Source organism: Euleptes europaea, chromosome 4 (genome assembly GCF_029931775.1).
Source record: "Euleptes europaea isolate rEulEur1 chromosome 4, rEulEur1.hap1, whole genome shotgun sequence".
NCBI classification, from domain to species: Eukaryota; Metazoa; Chordata; class Lepidosauria; order Squamata; family Sphaerodactylidae; genus Euleptes; species Euleptes europaea.
In genome coordinates, this window is record NC_079315.1 from 110,702,286 (window position 1) to 110,726,776 (window position 24,491).

The 24,491-nt window shown below is 46.7% G+C and overlaps 1 protein-coding gene across 1 annotated transcript in view; it reads left to right on the top strand.

Annotated features, from left to right (window-relative positions):
* Positions 1–24,491, top strand: part of MBD2 (methyl-CpG binding domain protein 2) — a 58,840-nt gene that overhangs the window by 13,305 nt on the left and 21,044 nt on the right. Inside the window, exons 2-3 of the mRNA XM_056848151.1 lie at positions 18,806–18,965; positions 20,074–20,211. Of these exons, the coding sequence (XP_056704129.1) occupies positions 18,806–18,965; positions 20,074–20,211 (298 nt within the window). The remainder of the gene's footprint in view (positions 1–18,805; positions 18,966–20,073; positions 20,212–24,491) is intronic.

The window sequence follows — 24,491 nt, forward strand, 5'->3', positions numbered from 1 at the left end:
GCTCCAGGATGTGGCGATGGCTGCCAACTTGGAAGGCTTGAAGAGGGGAGTGGACATGTTCTTGGAGGAGAGGGCTATCCATGGCTACTAGTCAAAATGGATACTTGTCATGATGCACACCCATTCTCTCTAGTATCAGAGGAGCATGCCTATTATATCGGGTGCTTTGGGACACAGGCAGGATGCTGCTGCTGCAGTCGTCTTGTTTGTGGGCTTCCTAGAGGCACCTGGTTGGCCACTGTGTGAACAGACTGCTAGACTTGATGGACCTGAGTCTGATCCAGAAGGGCTTTTCTTATGTTCTTATGTATCGTGTCCGTCCCCCCCCGGCTAAAAATCTGAGGAAGAGTCTGGTGTAACTATAAAGTTGTTTGATTTTTTTGAAAAAAGATTTGGTGGTCCTAGGATTGCCAACCCTGGGTTGGGAAATTCCTAGAGATTTGGGGGTGGGGTCTGGGGAAGGGTTGGAGTTGGGAAGGGATGGGAATCTCAGCGGGATATCATGTCATAGAGTCCATCCTCCAAAGTAGCCGTTTTCTCCAGGGGAAGTGATCTCTGTCATCTGGAGACCAGTTGTACCACCTGGAGATTGGCAACCGTTGCTGGACCTGACTAATGTCTGAATTTAGGGCGGAGTGATATTTGATGCAGGAACACCTGGCTACTGCCAAAATTGGCAACTTGAGTTCGTGCAATACTGCCCTCATGAATGGATGTGATTATGATGCGCCTTTCTCCACCAGCAGCAGTCTGTTACGTGCTGGGGAGGGCACAGCATAAGGACATCATAACTAGGGTTGCCCGGTCCCTCATCTCCACCGGAGGGAGGTTTTTGGGGCAGGGCTTGAGCAGGGCGGGGTTTGAGTAGGGGAGAGACTTCAATGTCATAGAGTCCAATTGCCAAAGTGGGCATTTTTTCTCCAGGTGAACTGATCTCTATTGGCTGGAGATTGGTTGTAATAGCTGGATATCTCCAGCTAGTTACCTGGAGGTTGGCAACCCTAATCATAACACAGGTCAAGAAGAGGCAGGGGTCATTGGAGGGAGAGCTCAAAGGGGGCTTCTGGCCTTGAAGGAAGCAGAGTGCATGTATCACTGGGCCTACCAGCTGGAAGGGTCATTCCAGGGATGGGTCTCTAGCAATGGTAGAGATTTCCCCTGTCCTCAATAAAACAAGTAAATCACGATGGGTAGCCGTGTTAGTCTGTCAATAGCAGTAGAAAAGAGCAAGAGTCCAGTAGCACCTTAAAGGCTAACAAAATTTCTGGCAGGTTATGAGCTTCCGCGTTATCTGAAGAAGCGTGCTGTGGCTTACCGAAGCTCATGCCTTGCCAGAAATTTTGTTAGCCTTTAAGCTGCTACTGGACTCTCGCTCTTTTCTAAAACGAATCAAGACAGCTAGGAATAAGTTATCAATAAGCCCCTCAAACTGGCACTTCCTGTCGGCTGTTGCTTTAGATACCATTTTTTTAAGGAGAGAGGCAATTTTTCTCTACTCTAAGCCCATTCATTTCAATGGGCTAAGGCTGGAGTAGTAAAAGGTAAAGGTCCCCTGTGCAAGCACCGGGTCATTCCTGACCCATGGGGTGACGTCACATCCCGACGTTTTCTAGGCAGACTTTGTTTACAGGGTGGTTTGCCAGTGCCTTCCCCAGTCATCTTCCCTTTACCCCCAGCAAGCTGGGTCCTCATTTGACCGACCTCAGAAGGATGGAAGGCTGAGTCAACCTTGAGCCGGCTATCTGAAACCGACTTCCGTCAGGATCGAACTCAGGTCGTGAGCAGAGCTTTGGACTGCAATACTGCAGTTTACCACTCTGCGCCACGGGGCTCCTATAAGGCTGGAATAACTCTGCATAAAATTGCACTGTAGAGTATTGAAATATATTATTTCTAGATATTTATATCCTGCTTTTCTCCCCAGCCTGTACCCAAAGTGGCTTACAATATTGTTCTCCCTTCTTCTTCTTCTTTTTTTTTATAATTTTTTTATTGTTTTCTCATTTTATACATCATTAAACATTTTCCTTATATGCTTAACAGTATAAATTCAACTCTATAAATTCTAATCTAAAATTAACAAAACATAATTGACTTCCCCTTCACTCTCTTCTGTCCATAATTAAATTGTGTATACTTTTGCTAACATTATGATCCCCCCTACTCAATTACTTTGTAGATATCTTAATTTATCTCATTGATGTGTCTATAATCATCCTAGTGTTTCCACAATACCAAATAAATGGTGGGGGGTTAAATCAAAGAGTATCCTTTAAACTGACCCATCCTCACAACAACAGAGGAGAGGAGTACAACGTCAGTCATTTTGGGTCTGGCTGACCTGGGGCCAGTCACACGCTCTCACCTACCTCGCAGGGTTGTTGCGAGGATAAAATGGAGGAGAGGAGAATGATGTCAGCTGCTTCGAGTCCCTTTGGTGAGAAAGGCGGGGTAGAAATGAAGTAAATTAAAAAATAATAAATGAAAAATGAACGAAATATAATTTCCCCCCCCCTCGGAATGGAACGCTTTGCATATTTTTTAAAACTTTCCTGCTGAGTAGAAAGTAATACAGGAGGACTTGTGTGTGTGTGTGTGTGTGTGTGGGGGGGGGGCTTTCAGTTCCCTGTAAAATGATGCTTTTGATTTTTATCCTCTTTTTAGAGGTTACTCTTGGAGGGGAAATTCCCTCCCCCACATCCTTTCAGCAGTGACTGGGGGAAGTCCACTCTGCAGTAAAGATTGTGAGTGGTGGAGGAACTGGGAATTTGTCATCGAAGGAAGATACAAAATCCCGTTGCCCCTTCCCCTTTCATTGCCATTTTGTCTCCTAGAATCAGAATCATAGAGTTGGGAGGGACCACCAGGGTCATCTAGTCCAACCCCCTGCACAATGCAGGAAATTCCAAACTACCCCCCCACACCCCCAGTAACCCCTACTCCATGCCCAGAAGATGGCCAAGGTGCCCTCCCTCTCATGAACTGTCTAAGGTCATAGAATCAGCACTGCTGACAGATGGCCATCTAGCCTCTGCTTAAAAACCTTCAGAGAGCTCACCACCTCCCGAGGAAGCCTGTTCCACTGAGGAACAAATGGAAACTCTTTTGATTTAATTTCAACCCGTTGGTTCTGGTCCGACCTCCTGGAGCAACAGAAAACAACTCGGCACCCTCCTCTATAGGACAGCTCTTCAAGTACTTGAACATGGTTATCGTATCCCCTCTCAGTCTTCTCCTCTCCAGGCTAAACATACCCAGCTTCCTCAACCTTTCCTCATAGGACTTGGTCTCCAGACCCCTCTCCTGCCACTGCCGATTAATAATTTGGAGGTTCTTCCTTGAGGCAACTTCTCATCTGCAAATCTTGATTGTATTTATTTCCAAATTAAGTCTGTGGAACAAAAGCTCTTCCTTCTTCTTTCACAGATGTACTTATTACATTTTTTACCCTATTCCCCCCTTCCTCCAAGCACATCAGGCTTACCATGTTCCTTGGGCTTCCTTTTTAACCTCACAACAACCCTGTGAGGGAGGTTAGACGAAGTGTGTGTGATTGGCCCACAGTCACCCAGCAAGCTTCCATGGCAGAATGTGGGTTGCCACCTGGGTCTCCCAGATACTTGTTCAACACTCTCATCCAAGGGTGTCAAATTTAAGGCCGGGGGGCCGGATGCGGCCCCTTGAGAGCTCTTATCCAGCTCACGAGCCAGCCGAGGCAGCCACCCCCCCACCAGTCCCGAGGTGTCAGTGGTCAAAGACTGTTAAATAAAAGAAAATATTGTAAGAGTGTTACTTTGTTAAGCGCATTTGTATTTTGTGTGTGTTAATTGCCATCAAGTCGCTTCCGACTCATGGCGACCCTATGAATGAAAGTCCTCCAAAATGTCCTATCTTTGACAGCCTTGCTCAGATCTTGCAAATTGAGGGTTGTGGCTTCCTTTATTGAGTCAATCCATCACTTGTTGGGTCTTCCTCTTTTCCTGCTGCCCTCGACTTTTCCTAGCATGATGGTCTTTTCCAGTGACTCTTGTCTTCCCATAATGAGACCAAAGCACGATAGCCTCAGTTTAGTCATTTTAGCTTCTAGGGTCAGTTCAGGCTTGATTTGATCTATAACCCACTGATTTGTTTTTTTGGCAGCCCACGGTATCCGTAACACTCGGTAACATTTATATTTTAAGTAAAAATAATATTGTTAATCGGCTTTGCCTGTGTCGTCTTCTATGAAGTTTGTATCTCTGGTACCTGGCATTAAATTGTATGGTACACATGGCCCGGCCCCGACCAAGTGTCATTTATGTCATATCCGGCCCTCGTAACAAATGAGTTCGACACCCCTGCTCTAATCCGTACACCATACTGGTAACAATGCTATAAAATTCACTCTTGGCAGAAGGCGGATTCTTGGAATTCGCTCGGCACCCGCCGGGCCTCATAAGTTTTGCAAGACGGCATTAAAGATTTGGGCCCCGTGCAAATGTAACCTTCTCATAGTGCAATCCTAAACAGAGTTCTGCCCCTTTTAAGTCCATAGACTTCAATGGAGTTAGAAGCGTGAAGCTCCTTTTAGGATCGTACTGTCAGTATCTTAACCCTTCTTGTTCGACCTACCCTGGGCTCTGCAGCTCGAGAGGAGGCAAGTGAAATGGCGGCTGCTCTTACGTAAGGGCTGCCGATCCAGCCAGACTCCAGAAGGTTAGTATGTCGCAATCGGTCTGGTCGGCGTTTTTGGAAGAATATTCTTTCAGGCTTGCCTGACATAATTCTTTCATAGGAGTTTGTCACATGGACGGGGCGTGTTATGCAGAGGAAAGAGCCCTAAAGCAATTCAGCAACGGGTAAACAGAAATTTCCCAGCTCTCAGATACGAAACAGTGATTAGTTCTGCAGACCTGGCTTACCAAAGGCGGTTATTAAAATGTGAGTTGGGAATACTGGCTAGGCAAAGACTCTCTAGATAGGCATCATGTGTGTGCGTTTCCCCCTCCTTTATCGGCTTGAAATCTTTAATCGGTTGGGTTGATCAACTAGCACGCTACTTGATTGATTGGCGGAGGCCAATTTTAATTGGCAGGGCTGCAAGTGAAGTACACATCTTTTTAAAAAAAAATTTTTTATTGCTTTTTATAATAAAACATACAAAGAAAAAAGAAAAAAATTTTTTTAACAACAAAATCATAAAATACACAAAAACATGAACAGAGCACTAATTCACAACTAATACATTATTCTTTTCTCTTTATAAAACACTATAGTGCCCTAAACCTAAAGCCCCACCCCCCACCACTGTGCCCTTCACCATTGGACTTCCGGCGAAGTGTTATGACAATATATAAAGACTCTATTATAATAATCATTATTTAAAAATCATATTGAACTATAATTCATTAACTATACTTGTAAAATCCGTTTTCCCATTTATCCCAATATGCGGCGGCCTTTGACCATATATGTTTAAATTCATCCATATCTTTACCATGTACACATCTTTTAATATTGCAGCGATTTTGGTACTGGTGTGTTGCAATAATATAATGAATGAATGAAAAAGAATGAATGAAAAAGAATGAAAGACGGCTTTTTCCTCTGATGAGGAACTGTAGCTCTTGTTCATTAACTTTTACACTGCCTTACACCACTTTTCCTCTTTTCCATGCCGGGTCTGGATAATATGGCAACCAGTGGGAGACTGAGGGGCGAAGACATGGGGTGGCGGTGGCAATGGTGTGACATCACTTCTGGCGAGAACCTGGGAGTGGCGTAACACCTCTCTAGGAGTCCCCAGAAACTCTATGGTAAAACCATACTCCACAGGTATTGAAGCCAACAAGCCAAATTACATCCAAATTAGGAGCACGAGCTCAACAAAGAGCCAGTATAAGGACGGCTGCCACAAAATGGCGGCTGCAGGAGGCGGAGCCAGACACCAAAATTATTTGCCACATCTTAGCTTCAGTAACACAGTGGAGATCCTTGTGCTATGGTGGCAGTTCCTGCCAAAGCAACATTTTTTTAAAAAATCTGCTGGGCAATAGTCCTACCTGGCCCCACCCATTTCCTTAAAACACTTGGCAGGCACCATGATGCCCACAGGCACGATGTTGGGGACCCCTCCTCTGGAGCATCTTTAAGATACCCTTAAGAACATAAGAAAGGCCCTCCTGGATCAGACCGAGGCCCATCAAGTCCAGCAGTCTGTTCACACAGTGGTCAACCCGGTGCCTCTAGGAAGCCCACAAACAAAACGACTGCAGCAGCACCGTCCTGCCTGGGTTCCACCACTCCCAAAATAATAGGCATGCTCCTCTGATACTAGAGAGAATAGGTATGCAGCATGACCAGTATCCATTCTAACTAATAACCATTAATACCCCTCTCCTCCATGAATATGTCCACTCCCCTCGTAAAGCCCTCCAAGCTGGCAGCCATCACCACATCCTGGGGCAGGGAGTTCCACAATTTATCTTGCCCGAAGAAATACTTCCTTTGATCTGTTTTGAATCTCACCCTCCAGCTTTAGCAGATGACCCCGTGTTCTAGTATTATGAGAGAGGGAGAAAAACTTCTCCCTGTCCACTCTCCCCATACCATGCATAATTTTATAGACCTCTATCATGTCTCCCCTCAGCCGCCTTCTTTCCAAGCTAAACAGCCCTAAGCATTTTAATCGCTCCTCATAGGACAGTTGCTCTAGTCCCCTAATCATTTTTGTAGCTCTTTTCTGCACCTTCTCAAGCTCTGTAATATCCTTTTTGAGGTGTGGTGACCAGAACTGTACACAGTATTCCAAGTGTGGTCTCACCATACATTTGTACAAGGGCAGTATGATAGCAGCAGTTTTATTCTCTATTCCTTGTCTAATTAAGGCCAGCATGGAATTTGCCTTTTTTACAGCAGCCGCACACTGGGTTGACATCTTCATTGAGCTGTCCACTACCACCCCAAAATCCCTTTCTTGGTCTGTTGCTGCCAGCACAGATCCCATCACTGTATATGTGAAGTTGGGATTTTTTGCTCCAATATGCATCACTTTACACTTACTCACATTGAATCTCATTTGCCATTTTAATGCCCATTCTTCCAGTATGCAGAGACCTATAAACACCTTTGCTTGCCGTTCCCTTCATATTCTGGTTATTCTAACACCCCACCTGTCCTTCCAATGTGTCTTTAACATTAAATTTTAAATTTTATTTTTTTGACGAGCCACATTTGGTTCTGTACCTCAGTCCAGTACTGAGCCCAGGTTGTTGTTGATTCCTGTGAGAGCCAGCTTGGTGTAGTGGTGAAGAGCAGTGCTTTGGGACTGTGGAGTCTGATCGGGAGAACGGGGTTTGATTCCCCACCCCTCCACGTGAGCGGTGGAGGCTAATCTGGCAAACCTGGTTGGTTTCCCCTCTCTTACACATGAAGCCAGCTGGGTGACCTTGGGCTAGTCACACTCTCTCAGCCTCACCTACTTCACAGGGTGTCTGTTGTGGGGAGGGGAAGGGAAGGTGATTGTAAGCCGGTTTGAGTCTCCCTTAAGTGGTAGAGAAAGTCGGCATATAAAAACCAACTGTTCTTCTTATAAGGGAAGAATCCTAGGCTGAAGTGCACAAGCCCCCGTACTCTAGAATAATCTCCTTGCTCTCGGTGTACCTGCTTTAGCTTGTCAGCCATAAATTGGACTATATATGCAGTGGAATAAATCTTGAATAGGTTAAAAGATAAACTGAATTGTGTGAGCTGTATTAATAGTAAGCAGATCTGATTCAGTCCCTCCCCCCACCAGGTCTTCCCTCAACTATGACGGCTAGTTGATTAACTTAACATTGAGACTTTTGTAAGTTGTCTACTATTGGAGAGATTTAAACGTGTGTATAATTCTCCCATGGAAATTGATTGCCTACGAAAGCAACTTCATCAGCTTCTCAGGGAGCTGAATTTGAGACTCGAAACATCATGTTGTACTGGCACAGGGTTGTGCGATACACACGAGCCAAGTCGCACTCTTTTAAGGTTAATTGCATCATAGAATCATAGAGTTGGGTCCATACAGACCACGTAGTCCAACTCCTGGCTGGGCATTCCTGACAAATGTTCGTCCAGTCACTGCTTGAAGGCCACTTGAAGACATCACAGGGTTGTCAGTAGGGTTGCCACCACCAGTGGGAGATTTTTGGGGCAGAGCCTGAGGAGGGCGGGGTTTGGGAAGGGAAGGGACTTCAATGCCATAGAGTCCAGTTGCCAAAGCGGCTACTTTCTCCAGGTGAACTGATCTCTATTGACTGGAGATCAGTTGTAATAGCAGGAGATCGCCAGCTACTACCTGGTGGTTGGCAACCCTAGTTGTCAGGTCCCCCACTTCGGTGGGAGACCTCCCTCCTCCTGCCAGCTCTTCCTGCCGCTCCTCACCTGAGTGATAGGGGAAATGGGGGGGGGAAGTGATCAGTGTTGTGTCACTTCCGACACAATCTGGAAATGACATCATCGTGTAAGTGTGGTGCTCTAGCATTCACCCCAGACTCTATGGTTAAACCATAGAATTTTGGGTGAATGCTAGAGCAGCCCGCATTCTGGGTCGTGTCTGAAGTGACATCACTCAGTCTCTAGTGATGTCATGCTGGCAATTCCCCCCCCCCCCCAATAAAGTGAGTCTTCTACTGGTTGTAGCTTGGGAGTTATTTCACAGTAGGGGCTTGGAGAGCAATCCTGAGGATTTTTACTTGGAAGTAAGTCCCATTTTATTCAGTGCAGCTTACTTCCAGGAAAGTGTCCTTAGGATTAGAGCTGCAATAGTTTACGATCCTTTGAGAAACCACAGCTATGCAGAATATTTCTCAGTAAGAGAAAGGAGAACACCTCTGAAATAATTTTAACATGTCTTACTATATATATATATATATATATATATATATATATATATATATATATATATATATTAAATGGGGAAAATGAAACCTTGCACTGAGATTCCATGTGGGAAAATGGCTACGCACGCATTTGATCCAGAGCCCTGAGCAATGTTGTAGATTTTCTGCCAAAAGAAAAAAAGAAAGAAATGAAGTGAAATGCAAAACTAGGCAGCTCGAGGCTTGTTATTTGATGCGTTCTTTCTAGACTTGTCTCAAATGTAAGGCCTGATCTTGCCAAACAGCGCTGTATATATTTAATGTTAATTGTCGGTTAACCCAGCGGCAATATATTGCAATGTGAGAAAAAAAGCATTTAGTGCCGGCGTAAACAGGCGGCGGGCTTGCACGCCTGGAGAGTTTGTAGCCGAAGCCTTCCACTGTCGGAAGCGGCAACGTGGGACCCACTTAATTAACTTTTTAAAATGTATTTGTTTGATTCTTTTTTTTTTAAAAAAACAGAAATTTAAAAAAGCCTTTAGCAAAATAGACCCCCCAATGGAATACAGACGCCTCATGCCTTAAAAAAGCGAAGGTACATAAAAAATTGTGTTTTCTTCCGCCTTGTTCTGGCGTGCCTCCTTAAAGCCATGAGTGATAAAAGCGACGCTTTTTCTAATGTGTTAAGGGTCTATAGATTTAATTCTTCTTTTAGGTGTCTTTTAAATTCCACATTTCCAGTCACATGAACACATGAAGCTGCCTTCTACTGAATCAGACCCTTGGTCCATCAAAGTCAGTATTGTCTACTCAGACCGGCAGCGGCTCTCCGGCGTCTCAGGCAGAGGTCTTTCACATCACCTACTTGCCTAGTCCCTTTAACTGGAGATGCCGGGGACTGAACCTGGGACCTTCTGCATGCCAAGCAGATGCTCTGCCACTGAGCCACAGCCCCCTCCCCACATCTTAGTAAAAGAGACTGCTGTGAGATGTTTAAATGTTGTTATTTTCAAGAGTGTAGCCGTGTTGCTTTGTAGTAGAAGATCAAGAATTGAATCCAGTAGGACCTTCGAGACCAACACGATTTTCTAGGGTATAATCTTTCAAGAGTCAAAGCTCCCTGCATCAGATACCTTTTAGTCTTTAAGGTGTTACTGTACTCACATCTAGCTAGAAAGGAGGGCAGGGCTCTTGTGGTTTTGATAGTTGGGGTTGGGGAGTGGGGAGTGTGGGGTGTTGTCACGTTTGGGTTCTCGGCAGAAATTATACCAGTCCTCCCTAGGAATTGCCGGAAACACTGTGGTTTTACTATTAACTTTCTGGTGATTCCTAGAGAGGCACATCACTTCTTGGTTTCCCAAATGGGGGTTAAAGCGTTTCTCCCGCTGGCGTGCAGGTGGGCAAAACCTTCTGGGGCAGGGGATCTCCTGCCTGTGTGGTATAGCTGTTAAGAATGGTGCACTCTAATCTGGAGAACCGGGCTGGATTCCCCACTCCTCCATGTGAGCAGCGGACTCTAATCTGGAGAACCAGGTGTGATTCTCCACCCCTCCACGCGAGCGGCAGACTCTAATCTGGTGAACCGGTTTGGTTTCCCCACTCCTCCACATGAAACTAGCTGGGTGACCTTGGGCCATTCACAGCTCTCTTAGAGCTCTCTCATCCTCACCTACCTCACAGGGTGTCTGTTATGGGGAGAGGAAGGGAAGGGGATTGTAAAACAGTTTGATTATCCTTAACAGGTAGAGAAAGTCGGCATATAAAAACCAGCTCTTCTTCTTTTTCTTCCTGCTCCACACGGCAACCCTAGCATGAGCCCCATTTGATCTCTCTATGGGCCAGTTCACATTCCACAGAGTTCTGTATATTCTCTCTCCCACCCCTCCACCCCAGTTTTGTGTTTTAATAAAAGACTGCGGATAGATGCTGCAATAGGGACAGAGGAGTGGGCAAAGAGGGGTTGCTGAATCCTTTATCCCTGGGCTGTTTTCCCTCTCAAAATCACCCTTTGCTGCTTTTTCCCCTGCAGGGGAGGAGAATTCAGGCCTGTATCTTTCCTCCTGTCATAGAAGTGCAAGTTTGAAAGGAAAGGTTGCTGGTAGGGAGAAGGTAAACACCCTCTCTTCTCCACCTCCCAGTCATCCATCCTTGATGGCAATGTCTCTGGTGGCTTTCTGGCCCCTGCTTTTAAATGTTACATGGAATTTAATGTACCGTGTGCCTTGGTGACTCTTCCCCCCCTTCCCCGGCTTCCTTTCATGTATCTTAAAATAAAGAAAATGTTTTCGTAGGTGAGACCTTCCTTGGTTTGGAGCATGACCTTTTTCTGGGTCCTGAATCATCCACTCATTGAAGATCAGGGTAGGGTTGCCAGGTCCCTCTTCGCCACTGGCGGGAGGTTTTTGGGGCAGAGGAAGAAGAAGAGTTGGCTTTTATATGCTGACTTTCTCTGCCACCACTCTTGGAACCGTTGCTGAGTCCTCGGTTGCTGACGGCGGAGTCTGAAGCGCATATTTCATGCTCTTCCCTGGTATCAGTAATCTGAGCCGGTTTTGTGACAGTGTGTTTTGACTGTTAGGTAATGAGATTTGGCAGCAGGGAAGAAAAGCTTTAAAGCGCCGTTCTACTTCAAAAAGCTTTCTCTTTCAAGCTTGGTTCCTTCTGAGTGAACAAATCCGGTGCTTTCGGGTATTGGGTTGCACTTTTCCTGCTTCCCTTGTCTCGAAGGCGGCCTCTGGAAGCACTGCTGGCAGAAGGGAGTCCTATTAAGAGAACCGTCGGTGTGGAAACGGAGGCCGGCTCAATCTTTTTTTCTTTTCCCTCCTCCTCAGTAGATTGTCCTGCTTTCTGTTGCACTAGAATCTTGTTGGAAGAAAGGGGATTGCACAGGCATCCTTTAAGATCACAGGCTGGGCGGTGGTGGCCTTCCTGGCAAGGGCATGGGAATAACTCTTTCTCAAGAAAGCCCCAATGCTTCATTTTCTGGGTTCCAGAAACACTTCAAGCTCTAACTGATGTCCCATTCCCTAACCCGTTCAGGTTGAGTTTTTTTTTTTTTTTTTGGGGGGTAGCGATTTCAAGAGCCTCTGAGGAGCTAGGGCCAAGAGTCAACTCTAGGCTGGTGTACTGCAACTGGACACACCTGGGCCATGCCCATGACCCTTCAGGTGCAAAATCAGAGGCAAAAGGAGGTGTGGAGAAAATTGTAGGTATAAACGTCCTGACTGGGCTAAAGGTAGTCTGAAGGGGAGTGCTTCCTGAGCATGGGAGTGCTTCCTAAACTTGTAGTCTGAGAGGGAGGGCTTCCTGAGCATGGGAGTGCTTCCCGAACATGTGGAGCTGGTAGCTCCCTGAGGCTGTTTCTGGCCAGAAAAAGGGACTGGGGACGGGAAGTGTGTGTGGGGGGAGATTAATCTGAAGAGTTTAATCCCTTCATACTGTGCTTCTGATCCAAATCAGGCTCCCATGGACCTGGAAGTTCCAGGCATGGAAATCCCGGCACAGATGTGGTCGGCGGGACCTCTGGAAGAAACTGGGGGCTGCGTGGGGACGACCACATAAAGACGGTGTATGGTGCAGTGAGGCCCTCAGTTGGCGGTTATCTGAATTAGGCATACAAATCCTCAGAACATTTGCTTTGCTCCGGGTTTGGGAGCTGGGCAGGGGCCTGTGGAGGTATAACCCAAATATGCGTATGAGTCAGACCCCCAAGATTGACTCATAGCTCTTGCCTTGGTTATGGCAGCTTAATCATTTTGCGTCCTCTGAATACTCATCCGGTCTCCTCAAGTGGTTTTAGTGGGTGTCATTATCCTGGCTACCGTGTCCGGTGTCGCCCTGAAAGACACTTCTGGCTTCCGCTTGAGCCCTCTTTTGAAAAACGAAGCCTCGCTGAGTCACAGGAAATGCCTGTGAAGTATTTTCTCCCCTTGGTTAATCCCTTTTTGTTTGGGATTTTGTTAGGTAGGCTTCCCCGTCCTACACAGATCCCTCCTGCCCCGTCATAAATCCTGTCGTAAATCAGCTAACAGGATCCTGAGCAGTCTCACTATTAGATCTGTGGGCCCAAGAAGGATTTGGACACGGCGTTCTGATGCAACAGCTCCTCATGTTGCATCAGGGCCAGTTCCAGGTTTTGGGAGGCCCTGGGCAGACAAGGCTCCTGGGAGGCCCTGGGCAGACAACACTGCCTCCGTCTGCCTATCACCAGGCTAGGGTTGCCAGCTTTGGGTTGGGAAATCCCTGGAGATTTTGGGGGTGGAGCCTGAGTAGGGTGGGGTTTGGGGAGGGGAGGGACTACAGTGGGGTATGAAGCCATGGAGCCCATCTTCCAAAGTGGCCATTTTCTCCAGGGGAACTGATCCCTGTCGCCTGGAGATCAGTCGTAATCCCAAGAGATCTCCAGCTGCCAGGTTGGCAACCCTACCCCAGGCCCCTCTTGCCTCCCTTTCCATCCTCACTGGCATGCCTCCCACCTTGTAGGGTTGCCAACCTCCAAGCTGGTAGGTAATGGGAGCACCCTGTTGGGTGCTTCCTTTCTTTGCCCGCTTGCCTGGCTCCTCGCCCTCACTGCTGCTGCTGCCACCGCCCATCCAGATGTGTGACAAGAAGAAGAAGAGGAAGAAGAAGAGTTGGCTTTTATATGCCAACTTTCTCCACCACTTAAGGAAGATACAAGCCGGCTTACAATCACCTTCCCTTCCCCTCCCTACCACAGACACCCTGTGAGGTAGGTGGGGCTGAGAGAACTTTAAGAGAGCTGTGACTAGCCCAAGGTCACCCAGCTGTGGCTTCATGTGTAGGAGTGGAGGGAAAATCCAGTTCACCAGATTAGCCTCCGCCGCTCATGTGGAGGAGTGGGGAATCAAACCCGGTTCTCCAGATCAGAGGCCACCGCTCCAAGCCATTGCTCTTAACCACTACACCACGCTGGCTCTCAGAAGAGAGAGCCTTCGATTCACTGTTAGGCACATTAGAAAGAGAGCTCAAGGAGCATGCATAGCACAGCAACCCTGTTTGATGCACGTTCCTGTTCAGCTGCAAAGTCTTTGCAAGAGCATCTTACCATGTCACGGATGCTTGCAGCTCAAAAGCCACAAATCCCCCTCTGTGCGTGAGTGTGGTCAAGCCCTTAGGTATGCCTAAAGAAACACTTGAATCTGCATGCGAAGTATGAACATACTGTGAAAAGGTAGTGGTTTTGTCCGAAAACCAAAGAGGGGAGGCCCCCGCCCTCTGGTGTGTTATGGTTGCTTACCTACAGAAATAGACGTGTGTCAGGAACTTGGCTAGTTCAGTTTATTTTTTGAGCTATTTTAAGACTTAGCCACTTTCATTCTGACTCTGTTCTGTGAGCCTCAAACGTATGATGCTGTTGAAAAGTTGCACCTCTTCATCCGGACTCCTGGGTACTTGGCTTTGTTGCGAGATTCAAAGCCACACTGCAAAGAAAATAAAAGCCTCACAGTTTGGCGTCCGGACATTCATTTCTAAGCCAACGTTGTTTAAAAAGCTGAACCTTTTTTTTTGCATTTTGGTAAAAAGGTTCGTAGGCGTCTGAGCACCCTTTTTGCATAGCTGCAGCAGACACTGAGAACTGTGAAAATGGGAACGAGCATCTAACGGTTTCTCTTGGCGAATTCACACACGCATGGAGCTTGGGTGATCTTGTCAGCCGGTTGGTTTACACGTGCGTTTTTGTTGCTCAATGACATTAGCATTGAGTAACAGCTTATTGGTGTAGATGGGCCATCACTAGGGTTGCCAACCTCCAGGTGAGGCCAGGCGATCTCCCGGAATTAGACTTGATGTCCAGGCTACAGAGGTCAGTTCCCCTGGAGAAAATGGTTGCTTTGGAGGGTGAACGCCCCACTGAGGTCCTGCCCCTCCCCAAACCCCTGCCTTCCCAGTCTCCACCCCCCAAATCTCCAGGTATTTCCCAATCCAGAGTTGGCACAAATGTAAGCCCATGGAAGGTCCGTTGAGACAGCCTTGAAACGTCTTACAAGTAATAACTTTTCAGCAGTCGAGTCACACGTTCACCTGCTGGTTATTGTGCAAAGAAATGCAATGTGAATGCAGCCTTGAGGCTTTATGCATGTGTGAATCCTCTGAGCTGAAAAGTATTGTGTTCTTGCTCCATCAAGGGATTCTGGGCAAATTGTGGTTTGTTGGTGCAAGTTACCTCACAGGGTTGTTGTGAAGATCAAATGGGGCAATCCATTATATGCTGGGCTGAGCTCATGGGAGAAAGGGGGGGCATATTTGATTATTTGATTATTTGTGACAGTTTCTTAATCTCACCCTTCCTCCAAAGGAACTCATGCGAGTGTGCCTCGTTTTCCTCTCCTCTGCTTTATCCTTACAACAACCATATGAGGTAGCTTGGGCTGAAAATGACTGGTCAGCCAGCAAACTTCATGAGTGAGCAGGCATTTAAACCTGGGCTTCCTTGGTCCCTGTTCAACATCGTAACCACTATCCCACGCACACTGTTATTTGTCAGCTAACCGGCGTTTCCCGTAGTCGGTGGATGGGGCTGTTTTGCTTAGAATAAATTTTAGATGCTTCCACTCCTATTTCTTCCTCTTCTCAGTTCCTGTCTCTAAAGTTCTGTAAATTCTGCCCACTTTGCATCAAATTTGGCAGCCCCAACCCCCAAATGAAATGAGCTAATACAGTGTAATAATTCACAAGTTAGACTAGGATCTGGGAGACCCAGGTTCAAATTCCTACCCTGCTGTAGACGTTTGTCGGAGTCCCTTGAGCTGCTGACTCTCTCTCCCAACCCCCAACTACCTCACCGTAGTGTTGTGAGAACCACATATGCCACCCTGAACTCTTCGGAAGAAGAGTGGATTAAAAATGTAGAAGAAGAAGACTTGGTTTTTATATGCCGTTTTTCCCTTTTAAGGAGAATCAAACCAGTTTACAATTTCCTTTCTTTCCTCTCCCCACAACAGATGCCTTGTGAGGTAGGTGGGACTGAGAGAGTTCAGAGAGAACTGTGACTAGCCCGAGGTCACCCAGCTGGCTTCATTTGCAGGAGTGGGGAAACCAACCCGGTTCACCAGATCAGCCTCCGCCGCTCATGTGGAGGAGTGGGGAATCAACCCCGGTTCTCCAGATTAGAGTCCACCGCTCCTAACCACTACACCACGCTGGCTCTCAGATCAACTATCCCAAACTCAGGGATTAGAAAGCCAATTACTGTACAATCAGATGGTGCCCCATTAAGAAGAAGAAGAGTTGGTTTTTATATGCCGACTTTCTCTACCACTTAAAGGAGACTCAAACCGGTTTACAATCACCTTCCCTTCCCCTCCCCACAACAGACACCCTGTGAGGTAGGTGAGGCTGAGAGAGTGTGACTCGCCCAAGGTCATCCAGCTGGCTCCGTGTGTAGGAGTGGGGAAACCAATCTAGTTCACCAGATTAGCCTCCGCCGCTCCTGTGGAGGAGTGGGGAATCAAACCCGGTTCTCCAGAGCAGAGTCCCCCGCCCCAAACCACCGCTCTTAACCACTACACCACGCTGGCACCATTTTTTTTTCTGGAGAAAGAACCAAAATAAACTATGAAAAATAAGCAAGTGGATGGAAAATGGTCCCAGAGCTGTGTAACGTGGCACCATCTGACTGTACAATAATTGTTTTTCTAACGGAAGATTATTTTTCATAATCTCTGAGTTTGGGATCATCTAGGGCAGCACCTTGAAATCCCCCGATACCGACTTTGCCATGTTGCTAGGGCTCTTGCATTTTCCAGCATACAGCTGTTGAAACAGGAGAGTGGATTGGCTGCGTCGAGATGGCCATCTGCGAAAAGCTCGTGGCAACGCAAGGCAGATTTAACTCTTTATTGCCGCATGCATCTGGCGTTGCCACCAGGTACGTCCTGGGAAAAATGCGTTAAGGAGATGTGGGGGTGTGTGGGGTGGGAGATAGATGTGCATTTCCTGCAGGGGGTTGGACTAGATGACCCTGGTGGTCCCTTCCAGCTCTGTGATTCAGTTATTCTAATGTCGCTTAATGCTGGCACAGACATTGGAGTCCTTGGAGGGGAGGGCAGTAGAGAATTAGTAAATGGCTTGATAGGGTGCTTCCACACCTTTCCTTTGCCTAGCCCTGCTGCTGTCCCTTTGTTGCCCAGACTGCTACTCTCAGGGGTTGAGTCCCTTCCCTCCTCTCCCTCCACCATGAGGACTGATCATGCTTTCTACAACCTCTCTCCATCTGAGCTTAGTTAGCTAAAAGCCTTTACTCTGCCTTTCCTATCGAGCAAGAAAGAACTTTCTTCTCTGAGTAAAAAGCCTCAGTGTGAAATTTTCTCTCAAGCAGCCGGACGATAGAATTCTGCAGCGTACTCAGTTCTGTTTTCGACGGGGAATTGGGGCTAGTCGCAAGAGCCAAGAAAGTGTCCTCCGCACGTCTCCTGGTGTTTGGACAGACTTGTCCGTCCTTCCCACTTCACGTGTTCCGTGCAGGAAACGAACCCCCAAAATAAACACAGAGAAGATGCGTGCCGCTGTAAAGAGGGAATCCGTCTCGCTGACATGGTTTGAGCACTTGCCCAAGTACACCTCGGTAAATACATTTGTTTGAAGTACAGTTGGCCAATTTCCATGTTCTCAGCAGACGCTCTCATTTTTCCAAGACTAAGCCGGGAGCCGGAGCAGTCAGGCAACCTTGTGGATGGGACAGGAGGATTTATAATACAGCTGGCGCCATTTAGCGCTAAAGCATTTTGCGATCATTGTAATGTTGGAAGCTGCCCTGAGCCCATCTCGGGATGGGAAAGGGCAGGATATAACTTGAATAAAATAAAATAAATCATGGGGCACATGTGCTCCGATTACATGAGGTCATTGATTCTGTTGAGAGACAGGTAAAGGATGCATGGACTTCTACAAAGATCCTCTGATTGTAATTTGTTTGTATGCTGGTCTTTGACTGTAACAATAGATGGATGGATGGATGGATGGATTCTAGAAAGATCCCATCAAGGGACAGGCTGGCAGTGGTTCTGGCTTTCTAGAATGCCTGTAAAAATACCAAGAGTTGGGGTGCTTTGGAGAAATGCACACATCTTCAACGAGGACCCTTTGCTGCTTTTCCTTTCAAGCAAAATCATGAGAAAACAATTGTAGCGAATATTGGCTCAAACTTGGCATGGCACCAGGAGTAGAGTTGTTTTGCAGTAGGATCGGGACTAGCCAGCTAGCCACCCCTACTTCGAAACATAGGTACTGAAATTAGACGAGTGTAATCTAAGGGCCACCCTGACTTGGATGGTCCAGGCTAGCCCGATCTTTTCCAATCTCAGAAACTAAGCGGGGTTGGCCCTGGTTAGTATTTGGATGTGAGACCACCAGGGTCACTGTGCAGAGGCAGGCAATGGCAAACCACCTCTGAATGTCTCTTGCCTTGAAAACCCTATGAGGTCGCCATAAATTGTAGCCCTGACCTGAAAGGTCCCAGCATAGCTTGATCTTGTCAGATCTTGGAAGCTAAGCAGGGTCAGCCCTGGTTAGTATTTGGATGGGAGACCACCAAGGAAGTTCAGGATCTCTATGGAGAGGCAGGCAATGGCAAGCCACCTCTGTACTTCCCTTGTGTTGAGAACTTCGCGAAGGGTTGCCATAAATTGGCTGCAAATTGACAGTACTTTGCACCCTCAACCTAAGAGCTAAGCTTCACCTTTTGGGTGCTTGAAAGTAGACAGGAGAAAAGGCTAAAACCCTTCTTCCCCTGTGCCGTGGTTCTGATCCTAATTGTGTCCCCCATGCATTTGGGAAACAAGTTCCCTCACACCTGACATGTGTCTGTCAAAGTCAGGTGGAGGGACCCCACGCATCACATATTAAAAATAATAATAATGTGTAGTTTGGCCCTAATGGAAACCAATACCATGTCACCTTGCATCAAACATTTTTGTTCTTCTCTTGTGTATTTATTTATTTTTCATCTGTAGTCCGAGTGGGAAGAAATTCCGAAGCAAGCCTCAGCTGGCCAGGTACTTGGGGAACACGGTCGACCTCAGCAGCTTTGACTTCAGGACGGGGAAGATGATGCCCAGTAAACTACAGAAGAACAAACAGAGATTAAGAAACGATTCGCTCAGCCAAAATAAGGTTTGTTGGCAAACGTGCTTTATGAACGTGCAAGTTTTTAAAAAAGGGCTTGTCCGCAACCTCATTTTCTTCGCTTATAAGTGCCTGTTTCTTCGGGGATCCTCCCCCAGTTCTGCACATGTTTTGCTCCCTCTAGTGGTCAATTAAATATATAACAGGTTTAAATCCAGTGTATCTCCCTGCAGATTTCAGCTGCAGGGTTATATGCCAGATTTAATCTTGTGTTATATTGAATTGACCACTAGAGGGTGCAAAACATGTGCAGAAGTGGGGGAGGATCCCCAAAGAAACAGGCACTTATAAGGAAGCAAAGCACATGGGGAACTGACCCCCCTCCCGAAGAAACAAGACCTTAGAAGTGAGGAAAATGAGAATGCAGAAAATCCCAAAGTCTAAAAACCATTTTAATAGACAAAAAGGGGAGAGAGAGAGAATGAGAGAATGCACCTGACATTTTTGTATTTATCTTTGTCAGTTGTGAAAGTGTGTTTGTGTCTTTAACTGCCCAAAAAAAAGAGGAAGAAGTTTGCAGGGTAAAATGTCAATGAATTTTTTAAAAATGAGCATTTGTGCATAATTGAAAGTAGCAGCATCTAGTGCTTTATCTTTGTGCCCGCTGTGTGACTGATTCTCTATGTCTGCTTCCCATTTTCATCTTGCGGCAAGCTATTACAGCTCTAGGCCTCCACATTGCCAGCCTCTATTGCCTTCTGTCTCCTTCTAGTTGCTTCAGGCAGTCCCTGAGGATTTTGTTCTGTCCTCAGTGGAAGTCACATTCTAAGAATTTTGCCTCTCTAAAAAGGAGAACTTCTGTATCTCTTGACATCCTCTCAAACACTGTGTGCTTTGAAGGCAGTTCACACATTAGCTGCAAGTCAGGTGTTGAATGTGCGGTGTGTGTCAAACGGCCCACAGAATTGCTGGAAATGTCATTTTATTAGATCCATTGCTCATCGAAAAGGCACCTGGTGCGTGTGGCCAAGGTGTGAAACAAGTTATCACTTAAATCTCGGCCCTGTTAGAAGCTCTCACTTTATCTCTTCTGCATGTCAGGTGTAAATAACTCATTCCTTTCTCTCCCCCCCCCCCCCAATCTTCCTTTGAACAGGGTAAACCAGATTTAAACACAACGCTGCCAATTAGACAAACAGCGTCTATTTTCAAACAGCCTGTAACCAAAGTCACCAACCATCCCAATAACAAAGTGAAGTCGGATCCACAGCGGGTGATTGAACAGCCCAGACAGGTGAGCGGGGGTGAGGCGGGAGGGCAAAAGAGTGCTTTAATTGGTTCTATAGAGAAATAGAAAGTGGCTAATAAGCTTCCATGGGAGGGAAGGCAGAACAGTATAGTCCGATCTCATCAGATCTCGGAAGCTAATCAGGGTCAGTTCTTGGAAGGCAGACCAAGGAAGGCTCTGCAGAGGAAGGCCATGGCAAACCACCTCTGCTCATCTCTTGCCTTGAAAGCCCCTTGCTGGGGTCGCCATAAGTCAGCTGCAACCTGATGGCACTTTACACACACACACACACACACACACACACACACACACACACACACACACACTGTGAGAGGAGGGAAAACAGCATAGTATAGCCCCATCTTGTCAGATCTCGGAAGCTAAGCAGGGTCAGTACATGGATGGGAGACCACCAAGGAAGACTCTGCAGAGGAAGGCAATGGCAAACCACCTCTGCCCATCTCTCGCCTTGAAAGCCCCTTGCCGGCATCGCCATAAGTCAGCTGCAACTTGATGGCACTTTACATACACAATAAACCGCCATAGTGGGCATTATGTAGAATGCCACATCACAGCCCAATTCGGGCTTGAGTGCCAGTTAGGGCTGTTGAATTTTTTGGGGGGTTAAATTCAGGTTTGGGTTTATTGGCCATTTTTTTTCTTCAGGAAAACCCAAATGCCGAATTTCTTATACCAGTAAAGGTAGGAATTCAGCTTTAAATTTGGGTTTCCTGAAAAATTCAGCCATTTAAACCCTATGGAGGCTTTTTGTGGCTTTCCACGGCTCCTGGGGGGCATTTTTGCAGGTAGAGGTCTCAAATTTTCAAAGTATCTAGAAGGGACTCTCCTTGCAAGAACCCCCAAGGTTGGTAAATATTGGGTCAGGGAGTCTGGAGTTATGTGGTCTGGAAGGGGTCGCCCCCATCATCCTCCACTGAAAAGCATTGGCAAAGTGGCTGTGTTCAGATGCTTTAGTGTGATCTTCACAATGTATCTCAATGGAGAAGCCGGGCTTTAAACGGAGGGAAAGTTCATCCTTTGCCTCCATAGAGATACAATGTATCTGGTAGGATTGGCTACATGGAGACTGCAATTATAAACATTTTTTTTAACTGTTAGATTCCCACTGGTAGTTTGGATTTTGGCCTTGTGGCCCGTTGAGATTTTTTGGTACTTATGGGTACCTTAGTAAAAATGCAAGCTGTCAGGCTTTTTGTTAGCCAGCATGGCATAGGGTTAGGAGCGGCGGACTCTAATCTGGAGAAGCAAGTTTGATTCCCCAGTCCTCCACATGAAGGCTGCTGGGTGACCTTGGGCTAGTCACAGTTCTGTCTGAACTCTCTCAGCCCCACCTACTTCACAAGGCGTCTGTTGTTTGGAGGGGAAGGGAAGGTTTTCGTAAACCGCTTTGAGACTCCTTAAAGGTAGAGAAAAAGTGGAGTATAAAAACCAACTCTTCTGCTTCTTATCACAAACAAGCTGTTAAGTGCATTAGATGCCAAAGGGGCAATTGGGACAGGATCAGCCCCCCCCCCCACGCCCCCGTGCCATGATCATTGTGGGAAATCCTGGGCTTCTACATGTGCATGTACCATTCACAGCTGACGCCCAGCCGTGTATATTTTTCTTGTTCTTGTTCTGCCCAGTGTGTTCCAGGTTTTTATCTTATTAAAGCTGGAAGTGGTCACAAGAACCATAGCTGAGCCAGTTTCACGTAACGGGATCTGAGACAGAGAGGTCCATCTTACTCAGAGCGGCAGCTGGAGGGTTTTAATTCCAGGATTCAGTTCAGCTATTTGTCTGTGCCCATTTATGCAGGGTCAATTCTGATGCTTGCTCAAAGCTTCTTTTTTAAATCCACCGTTTAAAATGCCTATTCACGGTCCCGATGCAAGAGGAGAAAGTAAAACAAATTCCTCCCCCCACTCGCCTGCTCCTTCGTTCCTTTGTCTGCATAGCTATTAGCAATCGTTGTTTGCATAGCTAACCCATGGTTGTGATTCTTCATGCTTCCTTGAGTGGATGCTTCAAGGTGGGGACAGAGCAAATAAGACATGCAAAGCAGATATGCACCAGCTTCACAGTGACTTCTGGAATGACGGTTCAGCATGAGGAACTAAAAAAAAATATGCGGGGCACTTCAGCCTGGAATGTGCTGCTAATTACCAAGCATAAATAGCCTGTCTGTGTTGCGCCCGGGTTGTTTCTCAGTTGCAGCATTTGCTGTCAAAAGCTGCAATATAATCTCCGGAACGGTCATGAAGGCACACAAAGTTCATCTTGTGATCTTCCTCTGGGTGGGAGACCACCTGGGGACTATATGAAAACCACTCTGAGGTCTTTAGCGCAGATGTGGGAGGGGCTGTGGCTCAGGGGTAGGGCATCTGCTTGGTAGGCATGAGGTCCCAGGTTCAATCCCCAGCAGCTCTAGGTAAAAGGGTCAGGCGGTAGGTGATGTGAAACACCTCAGCCTGAGACACTGGAGAGTCATTGCCAGTCTGAGTAGGCAGTACTGGCCTTGATGGACCAAGGGCCTGATTTGGAATAAGACACCTTCCAGAATGAGTTTTTTAAATTCATAATAAAACTTTGGCAAAGGTACTGTCCTCCGTCCCTTGTAATTCCAAAGATCCTGAAACCTTGTACTCTTGAATAGTGAGAGGTTTTTTTTTGGGGGGGGGGAAGTGGAGGTTGAGCCAAAGACTTTTACTGAATGTCTGTTTCCTCCTCTGTCTTCTGGATTTGTATTTGGAAATTGTCTTTTTACCAGCCTTTAGACATTCCTAAACATAAGCTTATCCTTACGGCTGACCATGAGCTGTCAATGCAGAAGGTCTAGCTGGTTCCCAAAGTAGATACAGTGTTGAGAAGAGACCCCAGAATTACCTGTAATATCAGCTGTCCCTGGGAACCAGATGTTTTTCTCCTATTTTCTCGCTGTCCTCTCTTTTTTGCATGAAGGCAGTGTGATTGCTATTAATGAACACAAGGTGGTGCTCCAAATTCTCTACTTAGTACTGTAAATTTGAATGTACTCAGATGCTCTTGCAGAATTTTGCCTGTAATTCCTTGAAAAAACAAAAACAAAAAGCAGGGTTCAAGGTGGCTTAAAATATCGCATTCATTTTCTTCCAACCTGTTTAATTTTAACACGAGGGAAGACTTATGCTCCCACTGAAAAGGAAAGTGTATCGTTAAGTCACAGTGGATTTACTGTGACCTCATCCAGGGGTTTTCTAGGCAAGAGAGATACTCAGAGATGGTTTGCAATTGTCTGCTTATGCATAGCAACCCTGGAAGGGGCTGTGGCTCACTTTGTAGAGCATCTGTTTGGCATGCAGAAGATCCCAGGTTCAATCCCCGGCATCTCCAGTTCAAAAGACTAGGCAAGTAGGTGATGTGAAAGAGACCCAGCGAGTGTAGTGGTTAAGAGCGGTGGTTTGGAGTGGTGGAGTCTGATCTGGAGAACTGGGTTTCATTCCCCACTCCTCCACATGAGCGGCAGAGGCTAATCTGGTGAACTGGATTTGTTTCTCCACCCTACCCATGAAGCCAGCTGGGTGACCTTGGGCAAGTCACACTCTCTCAGACCCACTGAGAGAGTGTGACTTGTTGTGGGGAAGGGAAGGTGATTGTAAGCCAGTTTGATTCTTCCTTAAGCGGTAGAGAAAGTCGGCGTATAAAAACTGACTCCTCCTCCTCCTTCTTGCGATTTGTGAAGCATCCTCTGAATCTGCTCAAAAGAGCAAGAAGTCCACAGCAGATGTGATTGTATGACAGGAAATGCTCACCCTGTCTCCTTTGGTTGCGTCGGGCCTCTCCGAGGCGTGAGGAACCCAAGGTGGATTTCTTAAGGGTTCTAGAACCATCAGGGCATTATTACTGCAGCCCCAGGGCTGCTGTAGGTTTGGGGAAGCCGTTCTTGGCTGTTCAACAAAAACTAACAAAGAGGATGCTGAAGGAAACCAATTAACACATTCAAATGCGAAGACCTTTAAGGTTCTGTAAGTGTCCTTCCCCCATCCCCCCTTGCGTTGAATGCTTTGAATAGAGAGAAGGAGTTGGTTCAGACATTCAGTACCCTAATGATAGCTTTCACAAGGCGGGGACCAGGCATACTTGAGACGTATACATACCCAGCACCACATAGATGACCTGTTGAGGGGCCGTGGCTCAGTGGTCGAGCATCTCCTTGGCATGCAGGAGGTCCCAGGTTCAATCCCTGGCATCTCCCGTTAAAGGATCGGGTGTGGGATGATGTGAAAGACCTCTGCCTGAGACTCTGG